This window comes from Megascapheus bottae, chromosome 31, assembly GCF_031878675.1.
Source record: "Megascapheus bottae isolate mThoBot1 chromosome 31, mThoBot2.hap1, whole genome shotgun sequence".
Lineage (NCBI taxonomy): Eukaryota > Metazoa > Chordata > Mammalia > Rodentia > Geomyidae > Megascapheus > Megascapheus bottae.
Genome location: NC_143539.1, coordinates 685202 through 702557, shown reverse-complemented (window position 1 = coordinate 702557; position 17356 = coordinate 685202). Strand labels below are relative to the sequence as shown.

At 65.7% G+C, this 17356-nt stretch overlaps 2 protein-coding genes across 3 annotated transcripts; one reads left to right on the top strand and one right to left on the bottom strand.

The window, feature by feature from the left end:
* Positions 1-43: 43 nt before the first annotated feature.
* On the top strand, positions 44-9908 carry Ssc5d (scavenger receptor cysteine rich family member with 5 domains). Its single transcript, XM_090321937.1, has 15 exons — positions 44-243; positions 629-655; positions 1151-1459; positions 1616-1729; positions 1845-1958; positions 2220-2528; positions 2872-3189; positions 3767-3943; positions 4747-5064; positions 5825-6334; positions 6414-6728; positions 6822-6989; positions 7682-8076; positions 8133-8202; positions 8345-9908. The coding sequence occupies exons 1-15, from the start codon at positions 219-221 to the stop codon at positions 9760-9762; spliced, it is 4587 nt and encodes a 1528-aa protein (XP_090178063.1). The 5' UTR covers positions 44-218; the 3' UTR covers positions 9763-9908.
* Positions 9909-12897: 2989 nt separating this feature from the next.
* Positions 12898-16414, bottom strand: Sbk2 (SH3 domain binding kinase family member 2). Of its 2 annotated transcripts, none has more exons than XM_090322959.1 (4): positions 16337-16414; positions 14553-14807; positions 14085-14287; positions 12898-13746 (listed from the first exon to the last, which is right to left on the bottom strand). In XM_090322959.1, exons 2-4 carry the CDS (start codon positions 14803-14805, stop codon positions 13165-13167), a joined length of 1038 nt encoding a protein of 345 aa, XP_090179085.1. In that variant the 5' UTR covers positions 14806-14807; positions 16337-16414; the 3' UTR covers positions 12898-13164. The 2 variants fall into 2 exon arrangements, with proteins under 2 accessions (XP_090179085.1, XP_090179084.1); XM_090322958.1 differs by having other exon boundaries at positions 16252-16410.
* Positions 16415-17356: the final 942 nt, after the last annotated feature.

Genomic DNA, 17356 nt, shown 5'->3' with positions numbered 1-17356 from the left:
CCCCCTCCCCCCTCTGGCCCCTTACCCCTCCCTCCCTGCAGCCTCTCTCCCTCCTGGCAAAGCTTCCAGCCTGCCTGCTGCTGCTGCTGTCCAGGGCGCCGGCAGGCCAGGCGCTTCCCTCCCTCCTTTTCCAAGCTGCCTCCTCCTCTCCCCTCCTCTCCCCTCCTTCCCCTTTCACCCTGCCCTGTCCCCTGTCCCCTGCCCCGGAATCTACAAACATGAGAGTCTTGGCCTGTCTCCTTGGTGAGTGATCACCCCCCCACCCCCTGACTCGGGACCTGGCTCCCCTGCCTCTGACCCAGTAGCTCATGCAGTTCAGGGTCAGGCTTCTGGGAGCTGCGGGGCCCTGGGGGGTCCTGACATCTGGCTGCCTGAGCAGCCTCTGCCTGCCACCCCCCCCCATCAAGGCCCCAGCACAGGGCAGCCTGGCTGTTCAGCCTGGTCCCTAGCCCTGTCTTTGGGGGCCAAGCATTTGGGACCCACCCATCCCAAGGCTCTCCAGCTGATCCTGGTGCCAGAGTTGCCTGCTTCTCAGCAAGAGGGCCTCGGGCCCTGAGACGCAGGAGACCTGGACGTGTGGGGGGGGTGTCACGGGGCCTGTCCTCACTGTTCCCTCTCACCTCTGCAGCAGTCTTGCTGAGGATCCAGGCCATCGGTGAGCAGCCCTTCTCCTCCCACCTGGCTGCCCTCAGCTCCCTGACCTGATCTCATTCCTGCTGCCCCACCTTCCCCCCACCTTCCCCAGGCATCCCTTGGGGGAGAGGGAGCTAGCACAGCCTGAAATATCCTCAGCACCCAGGAGGCTGGAGCCCAGTCCAGCAGCAGCATGGCTGGCTCGTGGTGGCACCCTGCAGGACAGTCCCCTCCCCCTACCTCAGGACAACCAACCCCCTGATCTCAGGACAGTCCTCTGGCTTCAGAACAATCCCCCAGCCTTATAGACTCCCAGCCTCCCTTTCCTCCCAGCCCCTCTCCCAGCCTCCCAGCCCCCTGTCCTCCAGCCTCCCAGCCCCACTGTCTTCACAGCCTCCCAGCCCCCCCAGTGTCAGTTCTCAGGCCTCAGGACAGACCCCCCGCCCCAGCTCTGCCCCTAGCCTCCCCTCAGGTCCCAGCCATGGCCCTGCAGGCCATCACAGCTTTGTCCCCCCAGAGCGGCTGCGACTGGTTTCCGGCCCCCACAGCTGTGCAGGCCGCCTGGAGGTGTGGCACGGCGGGCGCTGGGGCACGGTGTGCGACGACGGCTGGGACCTCCGGGATGCCACGGTGGCCTGCCGGGAGCTGGGCTGTGGGGCGGCGCTGGCCGCCCCCGGGGGCGCCTTCTTCGGGGAGGGCACCGGGCCTGTGTGGCTCAGCGAGCTGGCCTGCCGGGGTAGTGAGGGGCAGCTGGGCCTGTGCCCGCCCCGCGGCTGGAAGCCCCACATCTGTTCTCATGAGGAGGATGCAGGCGTCGTCTGTGCAGGTGAGAGCCATCACTGTCCACTCGACTGATGACCCGGGGACCCCGAGTTCTTGGCTCCCCTGAGCCTGCTCTGTCCCTGCATGCTCCCAGCCCCAGAGCCCAGGCGTCTCCTGCCTTGAGGGGACCCTCGGCTCCTCAGGGTCTGTCCTCTCCTAGGTCAGCGTGTGGCCAGCACCGTCGACCACTCGGTGGCCTCCCCGGAAGGAGAGCTGTGGCTGGGGCCATCCGGGGAGCTGAGCCCAGGTTCAGAGGCGCCCCTGGTGACCCACGGTGAGCCCCTGCTTGGTGCTGGCCTGGCCAGCTGAGCCGGGAGGTCAGGGCCTCTGGCCTTGCAAGCACAGAGAGGGAGCTCCTAGATCTGATGGGAAACATGTCTCTTTCCCAGCCCCCCGCCCAGTTGGGAGCCCCCAGAGTGGCCCCCGGAAGAAGAGCCCCCGGCCGTCCAAACAGGCCAAGTCTACCCGGGCCCCTTTGCTGACCACGGGAGGCCCCCGCCAAGGTGAGTTCCTTGCAGGTCCCCCAGTCTCCTGGGCCTGGCCAAACTGAGGACCCCACATCCTGTTCCCGCTGCAGCCTCCCCTGTCCACCACCTTGGGTGTCCAGACTCAGACTGGACACCCCTCTTCTGTCTGGCCCTGAGGTGTGGCTCCTCCCCTGAAGGGTGGGCCCTCAGGCATATCTCAGACCTCTGTGCTTTCAGGCCTCAGTTTCCCTAGGTGGGGCCCAGACCCAGCACCCCATCCCTTGTCCCCCGCTCCAGAGCGGCTGCGTCTGGTTTCCGGCCCCCATGGCTGTGCAGGCCGACTGGAGGTGTGGCACGGCGGGCGCTGGGGCACGGTGTGCGACGACGGCTGGGACCTGCGCGACGCGGCCGTGGCCTGCCGGGAGCTGGGCTGCGGGGCAGCACTGGCCGCCCCCGGGGGCGCCCGCTTTGGGCCTGGTGCGGGGCCGGTGTGGATGGACGACGTGGGGTGTGGCGGGGGAGAGGAGGCTCTCCGGGACTGCCCCCGAAGCCCCTGGGGCAGAAGCAACTGTGACCACAGTGAAGACGCTGGCCTGGTCTGCACAGGTACGCAGCTCCCCCAGCCCGGCCCGGGCCCCCCACTCTCCTGGAGAAAACCAGCCGAGCCGCCGCTCAGCTGGGGGGCCTCTGCGTGGCCAGCCTGCTGTGGCCCAAAGCAGATGAACCCTGCCTGCCCTTGGGGCCCTGGCCAGCGGGCACCCAGGGTTCCTGAGGTCTCTGCCCTCTTGGAGCAGGGATCAAACTTGGGGGGGCCAGGGTTGCAGGGTGCTCAGGCGCTTCACCCCCTCTCTTCCTGCTCTTTCCTTCTTCTCCCCCCTTCCTGTTTCCTGTGGGTTTCTCGGCCCTGCTCACCGGTCACCCGCCCTGTCCTCCCTCCCGGTCTGCGCAGGCCCAGCGCCCAGGCTGCGTCTGGTTTCCGGCCCCCACGGCTGCGCGGGCCGCCTGGAGGTGTGGCACGGCGGGCGCTGGGGCACGGTGTGCGACGACGGCTGGGACCTGCGCGACGCAGCCGTGGCCTGCCGGGAGCTGGGCTGCGGGGCGGCGCTGGCCGCCCCCGGGGGCGCCTTCTTCGGGGAGGGCCCAGGCCCCATCATCCTGGATGACCTTCGGTGTCGGGGGAACGAGACAGCCTTGCGGTTCTGCCCTGCCAGGCCCTGGGGCCAACATGACTGCCACCATCGGGAGGACGCCGGGGCTGTGTGTGACGGTGAGGGGGCGCGAGGGCGAGGGGCGGTCACGGGAGAGGATGACGAGAAGGCGTGGCACTGCGCCCCTCCTCACCCGTCCCCGGGGGTTGTCCCGCTGTGCCGGTCCCGTCCCCTAGTGCCTCAGTCCTCTGCAGTGGTTCTGCCTAGGGCACACAGGTCCTGCCTGGAGACCTTTTCTTGGGTGCCACACCGGGGCTTGAACTCTGGGCCTGGGCGCTGTCCCTGAGCTCTTCAGAGCTCAGCCTCCTGGGTAGCGAGGGTGACAAGCGTGAGCCACCGTGCCCAGCTAGAGACACTTCTGCTGGTCATAGCTGGGTGCAGAGGCGGGGACGCCCCTCACCACCCTGCACGGCAGCCCAGGTGGAGAGTGGCCATGGCAGCCTGGCACAGCCCCTGGCCTGGCCTCCTGGCCCCTGGCAGAAGTCAGCTTTCCCGTCCTCTCCCACCCTCAACCCCCCCACCTCCTGCTCGCTCCACTCCTCTCCCACCCACCTTCCGTCCTCTCCCTGGGCTGGGGTGCAGGGGCTCAGGCTATGTCCGGGGACAGGGTGGCAGCTGACTTTCCTTTCCCATCAGGTATGCCCCTGGGCTTTGTGCCCCCCACGGCTCCTGCAGCAGGCAGCAATGGCTCAGTCCCCAGGGAGGCACCGCCCAGGCCCCCCTCCGTCACCCCGGGTCAGACCCCGGGCTCGGCGGGCAGCTCGCCTCCTCCAGTCTCTCCCACCGTTCCTCTGGAGCCCGGGCCTGAGGCTGGTGAGTTCCCCCCTGTCCCCAGCTGTGATGCTGTCCCCCCGGGGAGGCGCCATGGCAAAGGCAGAGAAGTGGAACAGGGGCTGGGAGCCCTGCCAGGCCTGCCGCCTTGCTGATATGGCGCCCAGGCCACAATCACCATCACCATGTCTGTATGACCCATGCACGCAGCGCTGTTCTTGTCAGCTCCAGCCCACTCACCGAAACACGCTAAGCAGATGAGTGGCAAGGGGCAGAGATCAGAGACTAACGTGGTACAGTCAGCCGTGTGGAGGGGAGGAGAGCCTTTCAGCCCGTCTTTGGGGAGAGACATCTGGGCCAGAGGCTGAGGAAGACACACAAATGACCAGACCACGCAGATGTGGCTGCGTGACCCCTGGATGCCCGCTCTCGAGGCATTGCCAGCTGGACATAGTGGCTCATGCCCAGAATCCTGGCCACTTGGGGGGGGGGAAGATCCCATGATCAGGGGATCATGGCTTAAACCAGCCAGACCAAAAGATACAAAATTAGAAGACTCCATCTCAACCAGCAGCCCGGCCCTGTGGGCAGAGAGCAAAACTGTGTCGTGACAATAGCCCACCTAAACAAACGTGGAGTGGCTGGACAGGGGTGATGGCAGCAACTGAGCACAGGAGAGAGGGAGAGAGGGAGGGAGGGAGAGAGGGAGGGAGGGAGGGAGGGAAGAGGAGGGAGGAGGCAGGATGGGAAGGGAAGGGAAGGGGAGCCCAGATGGACCACATGCGGGTCTGTGGCAGGGTGGGGCTGGATGACCTTCCAGCCTCTGATCTTTTTCTCTCTCCCAGGGGCTCCACAGCTGCGCCTGGTGGCCGGGCCCAGCAGGTGCACAGGCCGGCTGGAGGTGTGGCACGGCGGGCTCTGGGGGACCGTGTGCGATGACAGCTGGGACCTGCGGGATGCAGCCGTGGTCTGCCGTGAGCTGGGCTGTGGGGGCCCTCGGCAGCCGGACCCCGCAGCAGGCCGCTTTGGCTGGGGGTCAGGCCCCATCTGGCTGGACGACGTGGGCTGTGTGGGCACAGAGGCCTCGCTGGCCGACTGCCCCGCAGCTCCCTGGGGAAAGCACAACTGTGCCCACAACGAGGATGTCGGGGTCACCTGCACTGGTAAGAGCCCCCCACTCCCACCTCCGCCGCCTGGCCGCGACCCCAGCCTTCCTGGAGGTGGGGACAGTAGCTACTGCTGGGTTATTATGTTCATTGGAGCCTCCTAAGCCCCAGCCAGTGTTCATGTGCATGGCCCCATTCCAACTGCAGAGAAAGCTGGGCTGGGCACGGTGGTCCACACCTGTAAGCCCAGCTACTCAGGAGGCTGAGATCTGAGGATCAAGGTTCAAAGACAGCCTGGGCACCAAAGGACCTGAGACTCTGATCTCCAATTAACCTCTAGAAAACAGGAAGTGGGGCTTGGCTCCAGGGTAGGGCGGTAGCCTTGAGCTGAAGAACTCAGGGACAGCGCCAAGTTCAAGCCCCATGACCCACAGAGAAAGAAAGTTTATTCTGATTGGGGACACTAGGCTCCGTTGTTTAGTATTTATTTACTTCCTTGTTTATTGGCGTGTTTATTTCTTCTTAGCTCCAGTACTGGGGCTTGAACTCAGGGCCTGGCCCTGGGCTCTTTGCTCATGGCTCGCTGGCATCCTCTACTTGAGCCACACCTCCACTTCCAGGTTTTTGCTGGCTACTTGAAGATGAAGTCCGCCTGGACTGGCTCTCAGTCTCCTGGGTGGCCATCTGATAAAGATGGGTGGCGTGAAGAGATGGGGCCTTGGGGCCTGGCTGGGAGGCGGGGCCTGGTGACACTGGATCTCGTCCTCACTGTGTCAGGTGATGTCTCCTCTTTCCTTCCCTCCTCCCTCTCCACCAGGGACGCCCGGCCTGGACACCATCTCAGATCCCTTCAGTTGGAGCTGGCTTCCTGGGCTGGGTCGAGATAAGGACGCCTGGCTCCCAGAAGAGCTGGCCACCAAGCCCTCTGCCAGTCTGACCCCAAGTGAGCCAGAGAAAACCACCACTAAGGTGCCAGGGAAAACACCCAAGAGTACCAAGAAATGGCCGACTAAAAATGCCAAGAGACCGACAGCCCAACCCCGCAGAGTGCCTACCACAAAGCGTGCCAGGAGCACCCAGAGCTCCCCAGAGCTAACCTCACAGACCACCACACCCCACACCACCCAGGCCTTCCCAGAGCAAACCCCCGAGGCTCCCCTCAGACAGGCCCCAGGAGAGCCGACCTCCACTCGTGGCCTCTCCGAGGTCAACACAGAGCCAAGCCCCCAGGCCTCCCTGGTGCCCTCTGCCCAGATTCCAGAAAGATCTTCAGAGTCACCCGAAGACCTCTCCCTGTCCCCTACTGCCGATGCCCCTGAGGAGTCAGGTGAGTGGCAGAAGGAGAGGTAGGGGCGTGGGACGGCTGCCCCCACCTCCTGACCCAAGGGCCCCCTTCCCACCCTCAGGCCCCTTTCGGCTTCGTCTGGCTGATGGGCCCAGCAGGTGCGCAGGCCGGCTGGAGGTGTGGCACGGCGGGCGCTGGGGGACCGTGTGCGATGACAGCTGGGACCTGCGGGACTCGGCCGTGGTCTGCCACGAGCTGGGCTGCGGAAATGTCCGCCCCCGAGTGGGCAAAACCCACTATGGGCCCGGATCGGGGCCCATCTGGCTGGACGACGTGGGCTGTAAGGGCAGTGAGACGTCACTGATCGAATGCCCTTCCGGGCCATGGGGCGCTCACAACTGCGACCACGAGGAAGATGTGGGGCTCACCTGCACTGGTATGGAGGCTGGGGTGGGGGCAGGACCTTCAGAGGGCGCCACCTCCCTCAGGAGGTCAGCAGCCAGGTCAGTGACTGCCCCGTTCTCCCAAGGCTACACGGATGACCACGATTACCCCTCCTGGACCTGGGACGCCACCTCAGGAGAGGACCTGGGCAAAGAGACCACCACAGCAATGGGGCCTGGACGCAGTCTTTCCTCGAGCACCCCCCAGTCCCCCAGGGTCCCATCCCCTGCAGCACGGCACCTGCCACACACAGGTGAGGGCGTTGGACCTGGGACCTCAGGCCTCCCTCCCCACCACTCAGGCCCCCAAACCCTGGCAAGCTGTCCTGGGCTGTGGAGTGGCTGTGACTCTCCCTGCTGGGCCCCTGTCTCCACGGCCTTTCTCCTTCTCTCCCTCCCTCCTTCCCTCCTTTGATTCTAGAGCTTGAACTCAAGGCCCAGACTCTGTCCCTTAGCTTTATCTCTCAAGGCTGGCCGTATACCAGTCGAGCCACAGCTTTACCTGTAGCTTTTTGCTGGACTTTCCAGGATGGCTTCAAATGGGCTCTGATCTCAGCCTCCTGAGTAGCTATAATGACAGTGTGAGCCGCTGGCACCCAGCCTTGCCTTATCCTTCCCTCTGGTTTTGTGTGTAGCACAGGGAAAACTCTCCCTCTCTCCCTCTCTCTCTCTCAGTTGGTCGTGGGGCTTGAACGCTGGGCCTGGGCGCTGTCCCTGAGCTCTTCAGCTCAAGGCTACCCCCCTGCCCCTTGAGCCACAGCCCCACTAACTGTTTTCTGGAGGTGAACTGGAGATAGGAGTCCACAAGCTCTTTTTACCCAGGACTGGCTAAGAACAAAAGAAAGAAAGAAAAGGGGGGAGGGCGTTCGAGGCACCCGGGTAACGACCGAGGGCCGGGGCATGGCTGTCTAGCGGCAGGCTCTGCGTGCATAACCCCGGGAGAAAGGCCAGCGCCGGCTCCACAGCGGGCGACCCGGCCGGGCCACGGTGGCCCCGGCCGCCCCGCTGCCGGGACCGGGCGGCGGGCCCGGGACCCAGGCGCAGCGGCCACGGTGGGCTCTGAGCCACGCCCTCCGCGCCGCCCGGCCACCTCCCCTGCCCTCCACCTCCCCTGCCCTCCGCACGTCCTCTGCGGGTCTGCGCCCCGACGTGTCTCCCCCGCCCCCCGCGAGCCCCCCGCGAGCCCCCCGCGCCCCTCCTCCCGCCTCTCCCACCGCTCTCGCCAATGCGCGCGTGGTTTTGGGTAGCGGCCGCCAGGCGGCGCCCGAGCGCCGGGGCGGAGGGGCGCTGGGGCCGGGCGGTGTCTGCCGTGACGTCACCGCCGCCCGCGTCCTCCCATTGGTGGCTTTCTGGAAGGCGGGGCAGGCTAGTCGCCGCCCATTGGTGGGTTCCTGAAGGGCGGGGCAGGCTGGCCGCCGCCCATTGGTGGGTTCCTGAAGGGCGGGGCAGGCTGGCCGCCGCCCATTGGTAAGTTCCTGGAGGGCGGGGCAGGATGGCTGCCGCCCATTGGTGGGTTCCTGGAGGGCGGGGCATGCTGGCTGCCGCCCATTGGTGGGTTCCTGGAGGGCGGGCCAAGCTGACCGCGGCTCCCTGTCCGGCTGTCCTCCAGGCTCCCGGCGGCCCGACGCGGCCCGGACAGCGGCCCCGACGCCCTCCTCCGCCTGGCCGCCGCCCTCCAGCCCGTCGCTGACCTCCGGCTTCCCGCCACGGCTCCTCCCCAGCTCCAGTGAAAAGCAGGAAGTGACCGGGGAAGCCCCCGCCGCCTCGCCCACCCCAGGCCTTCCCCTCCGGCCGCGGCCCGGCCTGGCCCTGACCACCCCCGACCGCGGCGGGGCTCCAGCGCCGGGCCCGGGGAGCCCCCCCACCCCGCCCGCCCCGTCAGCGGAGGGACCCCCTCCCCCCACCTCGGAGCTGCCCCCGGGAGCGGACTCGCCCCACCTCGCTGCAGTTCCAGAACCTTCTGCATCCCCGGACCTCTCCTCCAGCCCAGCCCCCAGCACCCCCAACCTCACCACCACCACCCACCCGACCACAGCCCCTCACCCCCCTATCATCCCTCACCCCACCGTGACCTCCCACCCCTCGACCACCCACCCCACCGTGACCCCTCACCCCGCGACCACCCACCCCACCGTGACCCCTCACCCCGCGACCACCCACCCCACCGTGACCCCTCACCCCGCGACCACCCATTCCACCTTGACCCCTTACCCCACAACCACCCACCCCACCGTGACCCCTCATCCCATGACTCTTCATCCAGAAACCACACACCCTACCACAGCCCCTCACCCCTCTACCATCCCTCCCCCCGCCACCCCCCACCCCCTCACTAGGACACCTGGCCCCACTCCAACTCTTGTGGTGACCACTAAGTCCCTCCCAGGCTCCAAGGTCACAGACCTTCCCTCTGCCGCCCCTCCGCTGGGGGCCCAGCCTAGCCTGCACCCCCAGGGGGCCACCTCCCCGGGATCCCCTCCCAGCCCCACCTCTCAGATGCCCACCCTGGAGGCCTCTGTAGCTGCAGAGTCCAGGCTCTCCGGGCCCTCAGCAGCCTCAGACCTGCCATCCCCTGAAGCTCGCCTGGGCCCCAGAGCAAGCCAGCTACCTACCCAGACTTTCCCCTCAGCCTCTGCCCCCACTGTGACCTCTGACCCCCACCTTCCCCCCACGGTTCAGCCCTTGGAGTCCCCTGACCATCTCGGCCTAGGTCAGGGCCCGTGTGTGTCCCCGGCGCCACCAGTGAGGGTCATGGCTTGTGAGCCGCCTGCCCTGGTGGAGCTGGTGGCTGAGGTGCGGGAGGTGGGGGGACAGCTCCAGAGGCTGGCCCAGGCTCTGGAACAGGACCGGCAAGAGCGCCATGCCCTGGGGCTGGGCCTGGCCCAGCTGGTGGAGGCCGCCCAGGGTCTGGGGCAGCTGGGGGAGACTCTAAAGAGACTGGCAGAGGTGGCATGGCCTCCCCGCGAGCCTGTGCCCACCACCACTGCCCCAGAGGAGGAGGAGAGACCTCTGAGGGGCGATGTGTGAGCATTCCGGGACTTGGGGGCCTAAGGTCCCCTAAAAGTTATTCCATTAAAAGCTAGAGTGAGTGGTGCTTCTGGGGACTCTGGTGGCTCTGGAGAGAGAACTGATTACTTTGATGTGTGTGCACTGTGGGTGCCAGGCGAGGTGGTGGAGGTGATGCCCATGGACAGTGGTGATGGGGTGAGCCACGGTGTGGCCAGCTGTGGGAACGGTGCAGAGTGAGCACTGAGACCCGAGTCCATGCCCAGGTGGGCCCTGTGCCTGCCGTCCTCCTGCCTCAGCCTCTGGGTGCTGGGTGACAGACGCACGCACCTTGCCTGGCTTAGGAGGCCCCTCAGTGAGTGATCTGATCGCCACCACGGCGACAGACGCGCTTGTGGGTGCTCCCGTGTCCGGCTCTGTCGCCCCGTCCTCCGTAGCACCCACTGGAGCGGGTCCTGTTTCCACAGCTCAGCAGACGGGGACGGGGTCACTTTCAGCCTGGCTGGGAGTGGCGGGGAGCCAGGCCCCGAGCTCCTTGCTCCAAGTCCCCACCTGAAGGGGTAAGAATGGCCTGTGTCTCCCGGGCTGCGGCGGCTGCCGTGGGACAGGCCGGTCTCTGAGGACGTAGGAGCTGCCTGGCTCTGGGTTGGCGGTGGGAGTGCCCTGTTGTCTCATTTTCAGACCTGAGTACCACAGTGCAGAGAGAGAGGGTTGGGCGCCCAGCCCAGTCTGCAGGGACGCACGCCGATGTCAGAGCAGCGGGCTCCAGGCCCTGGCTGGGCCAGGTCCAGCAGGGGGAATCTGGGTTTCCTCCTGTCTGTGAACCTGGGCGTGAAGGCCAGGCCCCTCAGGGTGGCTGTGAGGGTGCAATGAGTTGGTGTGCAAGACCAGAGCCTAGCATTCACACTGGGTGTGTGCACACATAACAACAGTGACCAGGCGTGGTGGCTCACACCTAGCTACTCAGGAGGCTGAGATCTGAGGATCACGGTTCAAAGCCAGCCCGGGCACAAAAGTCTGTGAGACTCTTCTCTCCACTGAACCACCAGAAAACAGACGTGGGGCTGTCACTCAAGTAGCAGAGCGATAGCCTTGAGCTGAAGAGCTCAGGGACAGCGCCCAGGCCCAGAGTTCAAATCTATGACCAACAAAACAAGGGTGACCCCAAGTGTACATGTCTATGCCCAACACCACGAGGTCCCTGGCACACACCATTCAGCCCTTCCAGGGAGGAGCTTCGGTCTCCATCTTAGAAAGGAGTTGTGCTAAGAGAGGGCAGGCCCCGGGCTGAGGTCACACAGCAGGGCTGGACTCGGTCCCAGAATGAGGTGGACATTTCCCTGCTTTGATTTTTGTTTTGGGATCCAAATAAAAGATGCCCGTGACTTCCTGTCTCTCCAAGTGACCTGAGGACAAAGCTCTGCTGGGCTATGAAGTGGAGGTGACTAGCGCAGCCTCCACCTGGATCTGGTTCCCTCCCCCTACTCCTCCTCCTCCTCCTTCCCCCATCTCCTTCCCTCCCCCCTCCTTCCCCCCTCTCCTCCCCCCCCCCCCCGCACCTCCTCCTCCTCCTCTGCCCAGAGTGTGGCTCAGAGGTCACAGAAGGTGATGGAGATTGGCACCTATGGTCCTGCAAAGGCCAGCAGGGTCCAGTTACTGATGGGGGTGGGGGGCCTGGGTGATTCCTGAGGGTCTTAATAGATGGAGGAATCATCTCCTGAGCCAACCATGAGGGGCCTGCACAAGGGAATCTTCTCTGGTCTCTAGATCTCATTAAGCCAGAGATTTAAGTAACAGCTGACAGGGCCCTGGGAGGGGTGGAGAGCTGGGCGTCTGCCAGCCACTCTCCCCTTCCCGTCCTGAGTCAATGGGGCTGCACCTCAGCTTACAAGAGAGCCTTTCCCGTTCACGCGGGGACAGATGGGTCAGGTTCTGGGCCATTTCCCTGAAGTCCCGGCAAGTCCAGCATGGCGCTCCCCCTGCCCCGGCTCTCCCGGCTGGGCTTCTTCCCCTGCCCCCGCCCCTGCCCTCTGCCAGCCCCAGCACTGCGTGCCTAATTACCCGGTCACTCTACCCCGCCTGGCCAAGCAGCTAAGCCCAAACATCTGGCCCCAGGGCCCACAGCCAGGCTGGGTGAGCAGCCCATCCGCTGGGCCTGGCCCTGACCACCTCCCTCGGCAGGCAGGACAGCTGAGCGGTGTCTGTGCCTGCCAGCTTGCGGCGCCCAGAACAGTAGCCGAGTAGACCTAGCAAGCTCAACGGTGCAGAAGCCAGCCAGAGACACCATTCACAGCGTGTGTGCACACACGCACACACACACACCACACGCGCGCGTGCTCCCAGGTGCTCCCCTGCAGTTTAACAGCACAGCCAGAGGGCTTCAGGTTTGAAGCCAGCTCTGTCACTGACAGGCAGGGACAATGCGGTGTGGGGTAGTATAGGTGGACCTGCCCCTCTGCCTGCTCTGCGAAGGGGGAGGTCCTGGGACCCACTGGGCATGGTGGCTGGGGTGGAGTCAGCCAGCAGACTTAATTAAGGGGTGTGGGCCACCCTGGGCCCCAACCACCCTTCAATCCTCAGCTGTCCGCACCAATTAGCACCCGGCCCAGGCCGCTGCCCTGCGGATACCCTCGGCCGCCCCGCCACTTCCCGTGGACACATTCCTGGCCTAGCTGCGGGGCTATTTCAGTGGCTCCCTATCATTTTCCAGACGCCATCTGCTCCAGAAGCCCCCGCCCCTCCCCGTTCGGCCACTGCTGTGGCTGCAGCTAGGCTCCAGGGGTCTTTGGAGGGCACCTACACAGGGTGATGGGTGGGCAGGGCTAGGGAAACGGTGACACCTGATCCAGCCCTGAGTTGTAGCCTGGCCCCGGGCCCCCAGCCAAGCAGGGCACGGAGAGGAAGAGAGAGTGTTTGCAAACATGGTGGCCGCCAGCCAGGGGCCAGGCCAAGGAAGGGACAGAGGAGGGAGGGCCCCGTGGCCCCAGCCAGGCACCTGACCTGACCTTCCCTACCTAGCCCTGCTTACGCCAGTGTGCCACGGGCATGCGCGCAGACGCAAGGTCTCCTGGGCTCTGCTCTCTCTCCCAAGCCAACAGACCCACGGCCGAGGTGCCAGATGCATTTTATTTGTAGAGAGCAAAGTGGGCCCAGCGAGGCAGGAGCGGGAGACGCAGGGCTGAGGGAGGGGCGCGGCGTGAAACCCCACAAGAGGGGAGGTGGGAAGATGAAAGGGAGCGCAGGCACGCTGCATCTGAGGGACCTACGGGGAGATGGGGGGCAGTGATGACCCAGACGGGGTCACTTCGTTCTTAGGCATTCCCAGCTGCCCACTGCAGGCATGAAGCTCTCCAAGAGGGAGGGAAGGCACAGGGTGGACTGGAGAGTGAGGAGGACGGGGGACAGGGAGAGGGGATGGTCCCCTCACTTCCCGACCTCCCCCAGCCCCTCAGCTGGCCCCTCCTGCTGCCGCCAGGGCTGTCCCAGGTAGGCCTTGATGGAGCCCACAGGGCTCCTTTTCCTGGGGTGAGGGTCCAGCAACCCCCACAAGAGTGCATCTGCGGCTGGCGCCAGGCCCCCCCACGGCTGCGGCCGGTCCTGGGCCTGGCCCGAGGCCTGCCACACGAGGAAGTCCTCGTAGAAGCCATCAGCCTCTGCCAGGGGCTGGTCCCAGGGGAAGTAGCCGGTGAGGAGGCAGAAGACCAGGACGCCCAGAGCCCAGGCGTCCAGGGCGGGCTGGATGGGCAGTCCCTCAGGGAGTGGGGCCGGGGCGCAGAGCTCGGGGGCTGTGTAGGGGATGGGGGTCCCTGTGAGACGCAGCAGCGTCCCCCGGGGCCGAGTGTGGCCAAAGTCGGTGAGCTTGACGTGGCGGCAGCCGGGGTCACACACCAGCACGTTCTCGGGCTTCAGGTCCCGGTACACCAGGCCACGGGAGTGGATGTGCTCCAGGGCGGATGCCAGCTGGGCGGCACAGCGCTGGGCTGCGGCCGGCTGTGGAAGACCCACCTGCAGGGGCCAGCCGTCAAGGGTCAGCGCCTAGGCCTGCGCTGCCCTCCTCCAACCCCCGGGAAACAGGCCAAGGAGGAGGCCAGTGGGCAGTGTGGCCTGGCCCATCCCCCGAGACCTGTGCAGCTGGGCAGAGGAGGAGGGTCTCACATGGCCGGGCAAACCCCAGTAGCATGCAGCTTAATGTCAGTGAGCTCCAGAGAGGCCTGGCAGCTCTGTGGCACTGCCACCCCGGGAGGTATGGGGGGGGGTCTCATGCAATGACTGTGACTCTTGGGGTCTGTGCTGTTCTGGGTGCTTCACGAGTCCCAGAGGCTGTGGGCCACCTCCTTCCCCACCTTGGGCCGGATGAGGCTGATGAGGTCCCCGTGCAGGATGGGCTCGGTCAGGAAGCTGTAGGAGCTGGCCGACTCGATGCCGATGCCGTAGGCCGCCACGATGGCCTCGTGCGTGCCCAGCGAGAGGCCCACGCAGAACTCATACAGGAAGCCACGGAGGGTCGTAGACGTCTTGGGGAGCTGTTTCAGGGCCAGGGCTGTGCCTGGGATGACAGGGGTGGGGCGGGAGGTGTCCACGAGCCCGGGTCGAGTGGGCAGCTGCCCTGCTCCTCCCCGTCAGCCCTGCTGAGGTTTGGGTTCAAGGACCCCTGTTTTGCTGACAGGTTCCCTTAGGGTAACGGTCATGTCAGAATCAGGGGCAGGCGGGGACCCCCAGCACGGGCTCGGTCTGGGCCCGGAAGGGCTGGTCCGAGGCCCCAGCCTGCGCAGACCGCCCCGCCTCACCATGCTGCCGAGCAGAGCCCGTACCTTTCTGGCGGTGGGTGACCAGCAGGACACGGCCGAAGCGGCCCTGGCCCAGGGGGCGCACTTCCTGGTAGAGCTGCTCCACCTCGGCGTGGACCAGGGTCTGGGCACTCAGGGACATCATGTCCTCCAGGGCCAGCGCGGCCTCCTGGCCCTGCTGCAGCTCCTCCAGGGTGAGGCCGCCTAGACCATCCTCGGCGCTGTCCTCCTCCGACTCCACCTCCACAGGCCTGGCCTCACTGCCTCTGCCGGGCATTCCTGCAGTGACAGACACAGAGGGCCGCCTGGGACTCAGCTCTGGCCAGACCCTGGAGGAGCAGGGGACTGAAACCTCTGGGTCTAAGGGAGGAGGCTGGGCCTATGGAGCTCTGGGTGTGAGGGAGGAGGCTGGGCCTGGATCCCTGGGTCTGGGGGAGGAGGCTGGGCCTGGACCCCCGGGTCTGAGGGAGGAGGCTGGGCCTGGACCCCCGGGTCTGAGGGAGGAGGCTGGGCCTGGACCCCCGGGTCTGAGGGAGGAGGCTGGGCCTGGACCCCCGGGTCTGAGGGAGGAGGCTGGGCCTGGACCCCCGGGTCTGAGGGAGGAGGCTGGGCCTGGACCCCCGGGTCTGAGGGAGGAGGCTGGGCCTGGACCCCCGGGTCTGAGGGAGGAGGCTGGGCCTGGACCCCCGGGTCTGGGGGAGGAGGCTGGGCCTGGACCCCCGGGTCTGGGGGAGGAGGCTGGGTCTGGACCCCCGGGTCTGAGGGAGGAGGCTGGGTCTGGGGGAGGAGGCTGGGTCTGGACCCCGGGTCTGAGGGAGGAGGCTGGGTCTGAGGGAGGAGGCTGGGCCTGGACCCCGGGTCTGAGGGAGGAGGCTGGGCCTGGACCCCAGGTCTGAGGGAGGAGGCTGGGGTCTGGACTCTGGGTCTGAGGGAGGAGGCTGGGCCTATGGAGCTCTGGGTGTGAGGGAGGAAGCTGGGCCTGGACCTCCAGGTCTGAGGGAGGAGGCTGGGTCTGGACCCCGGGTCTGAGGGAGGAGGCTGGGCCTGGACCCTGGGTCTGAGGGAGGGCAGCCTGTTTTAAGAGCTGGACCACAGGCCTGTCAGGCCTTGGGGACCCACCAGACTGGTGACTTGGGCACATCTGGGCTCCTGGCCCTCTGGAGAGCCCCGCCCCCCTGAGGGCAGAGAGCACCTGTTTGTTCTTTGGGGGAGCGGCTCAAGTCTGTTTGCTTTGGAAACAAGGTGGGGGTGTCTCAAGTGGCCTGGTTCATCTTTCACCCTCAGGGCGGCAGGAGGGACCTCTTACTTGACCTCACTCACACCAGCTACTGGTCTTCCTCACAGCTCCAGGTCTCTGACCCCAGGACCAGAGTCACAGTGGGAACTGGCAATAAGCCCCTAGTCCAGACCCAGTCTCCTCCCTCAGACCCAGGGGTCCAGGCCCAACCTCCTCCCTCAGGCCCGGGGGTGTAGGCCCAGCCTCCTCCCTCAGACCTGGAGAACTGACCCCAGAGTCCTCACATCCAATGGTACAGACCCCAACCCTCTTCCTCCCTCAGACCCAGCCTCCTCCCTCAGATTCAGGGGTCCAGGCCCCAGCCTCCTCCCTCAGGCCCGGGGGCGTCCAAACCCCAGACCATTCCCACCCTGCAGCCCTGTACAGCTCACACCACTTAGGGTCCTAGAGTCTGTCCCCCAATTCCGGGCTGCTGCACAGCCTCACCGTGCAGCCTGAGGACTCTCTGCTTCCTGTGTCCTTGCTCAAGTGCCGCCCCACCGCAAGCCATCCAGCCCTGCCCACTGCTGACCTGGGGTCAGAGCTGCCGACCTCACCCTCTCAGGAGGACCTGAGGAGGCTTGCCGGACCCCTCTGCAGCCTGCTGTAGTCAGTGGCAGCAGCAGAGGCAGGCCAGGAGCAAGGCCCGCCCCCGCCCGCCCCTCCGGCCCCCGCCTGGGGCAGAGCGACCCCGTGCGGTGAAGCCTACAACTGACAGTGGTCAGGCGAGTTCCCCAGCTGCTTTGGGCTGAGACCTCCTGCCTGAGATGCAGGGTCCAGGCCCAGCCTCCTCCCCCAGGCCCGGGGGTCCAGGCCCAGCCTCCTCCCCCAGACCCGGGGTCCAGGCCCAGCCTCCCCCCTCAGACCCGGGGTCCAGGCCCAGCCTCCTCCCTCAGACCCGGAGTCCAGGCCCAGCCTTCTTCCCCAGACCGAGGAGCCCAGCTTCCCTTCAGGAGAAGGAAACCACTTTTCTGCCAAGGTCCACTTGGATATTTGTAACATCCTTCTTGGGCCATAGGATGGGGCAGAACGCGGCAGCTCCGATCCTCACATCCTCTGCCATCTCCTAGCTGAGTTCTGCGGCCTTCAACAGGCCTGGGCAGATGTTTCCCTCCTCACCGTCCCTGCAGTGCCCAAGTGGCACAGGGGAACCAGGAGTGTCCAGAGGGCTTTCTAGGGCCTGACATGGGGTCCAGCTTGGGGACAGAGTTATAATGAGATTCCAGAGGATGTAGGGAGGGGTGACCTCAGCCTGGGTGGGGGTGGGGGGAGGAAAGCCGGTCCACCCAGAGGCTCAGCATCCCAGCGACACAATTCAACTTCCTTTTTTTTTGGGGGGGGGTCTGTTATGGGGCTTGAACTCTGGGCCTGGGTGTTGTCTCTGAGCTCTGCAGCTTAAGGCTATTGCACTACCCTTGAGCCACAGTGACACTTCCCATTTTCTGGTGGCTAATTGGAGATAAGAGTCTGTTGTTCCTTTGTGCCTGGGCTGGCTTTGAACCTCAGTCCTCACATCTCAGCCTCCTGAGTAGCTAGGATGACAGGCGGGAGC

Excerpts from the sequence above, each read along its gene's own strand:
- Sbk2 (XM_090322958.1), bottom strand. The coding sequence starts at position 16,315 with ATGGCTTGCGGTGGGGCGGCACTTGAGCAAGGACACAGGAAGCAGAGA. Across the intron at positions 14,808-16,251 it reads GAGAGTCCTCAGGCTGCACG|GAATGCCCGGCAGAGGCAGT; the intron begins GTGAGGCTGTGC and ends CTGTCACTGCAG. Across the intron at positions 13,747-14,084 it reads TCAGCCTCATCCGGCCCAAG|GTGGGTCTTCCACAGCCGGC; the intron begins GTGGGGAAGGAG and ends TGGCCCCTGCAG.
- Ssc5d (XM_090321937.1), top strand. The coding sequence starts at position 219 with ATGAGAGTCTTGGCCTGTCTCCTTG. Across the intron at positions 8,077-8,132 it reads CCGCCCGCGTCCTCCCATTG|GGCGGGGCAGGCTGGCCGCC; the intron begins GTGGCTTTCTGG and ends GGGTTCCTGAAG. Across the intron at positions 8,203-8,344 it reads AGGCTGGCCGCCGCCCATTG|GCTCCCGGCGGCCCGACGCG; the intron begins GTAAGTTCCTGG and ends GCTGTCCTCCAG.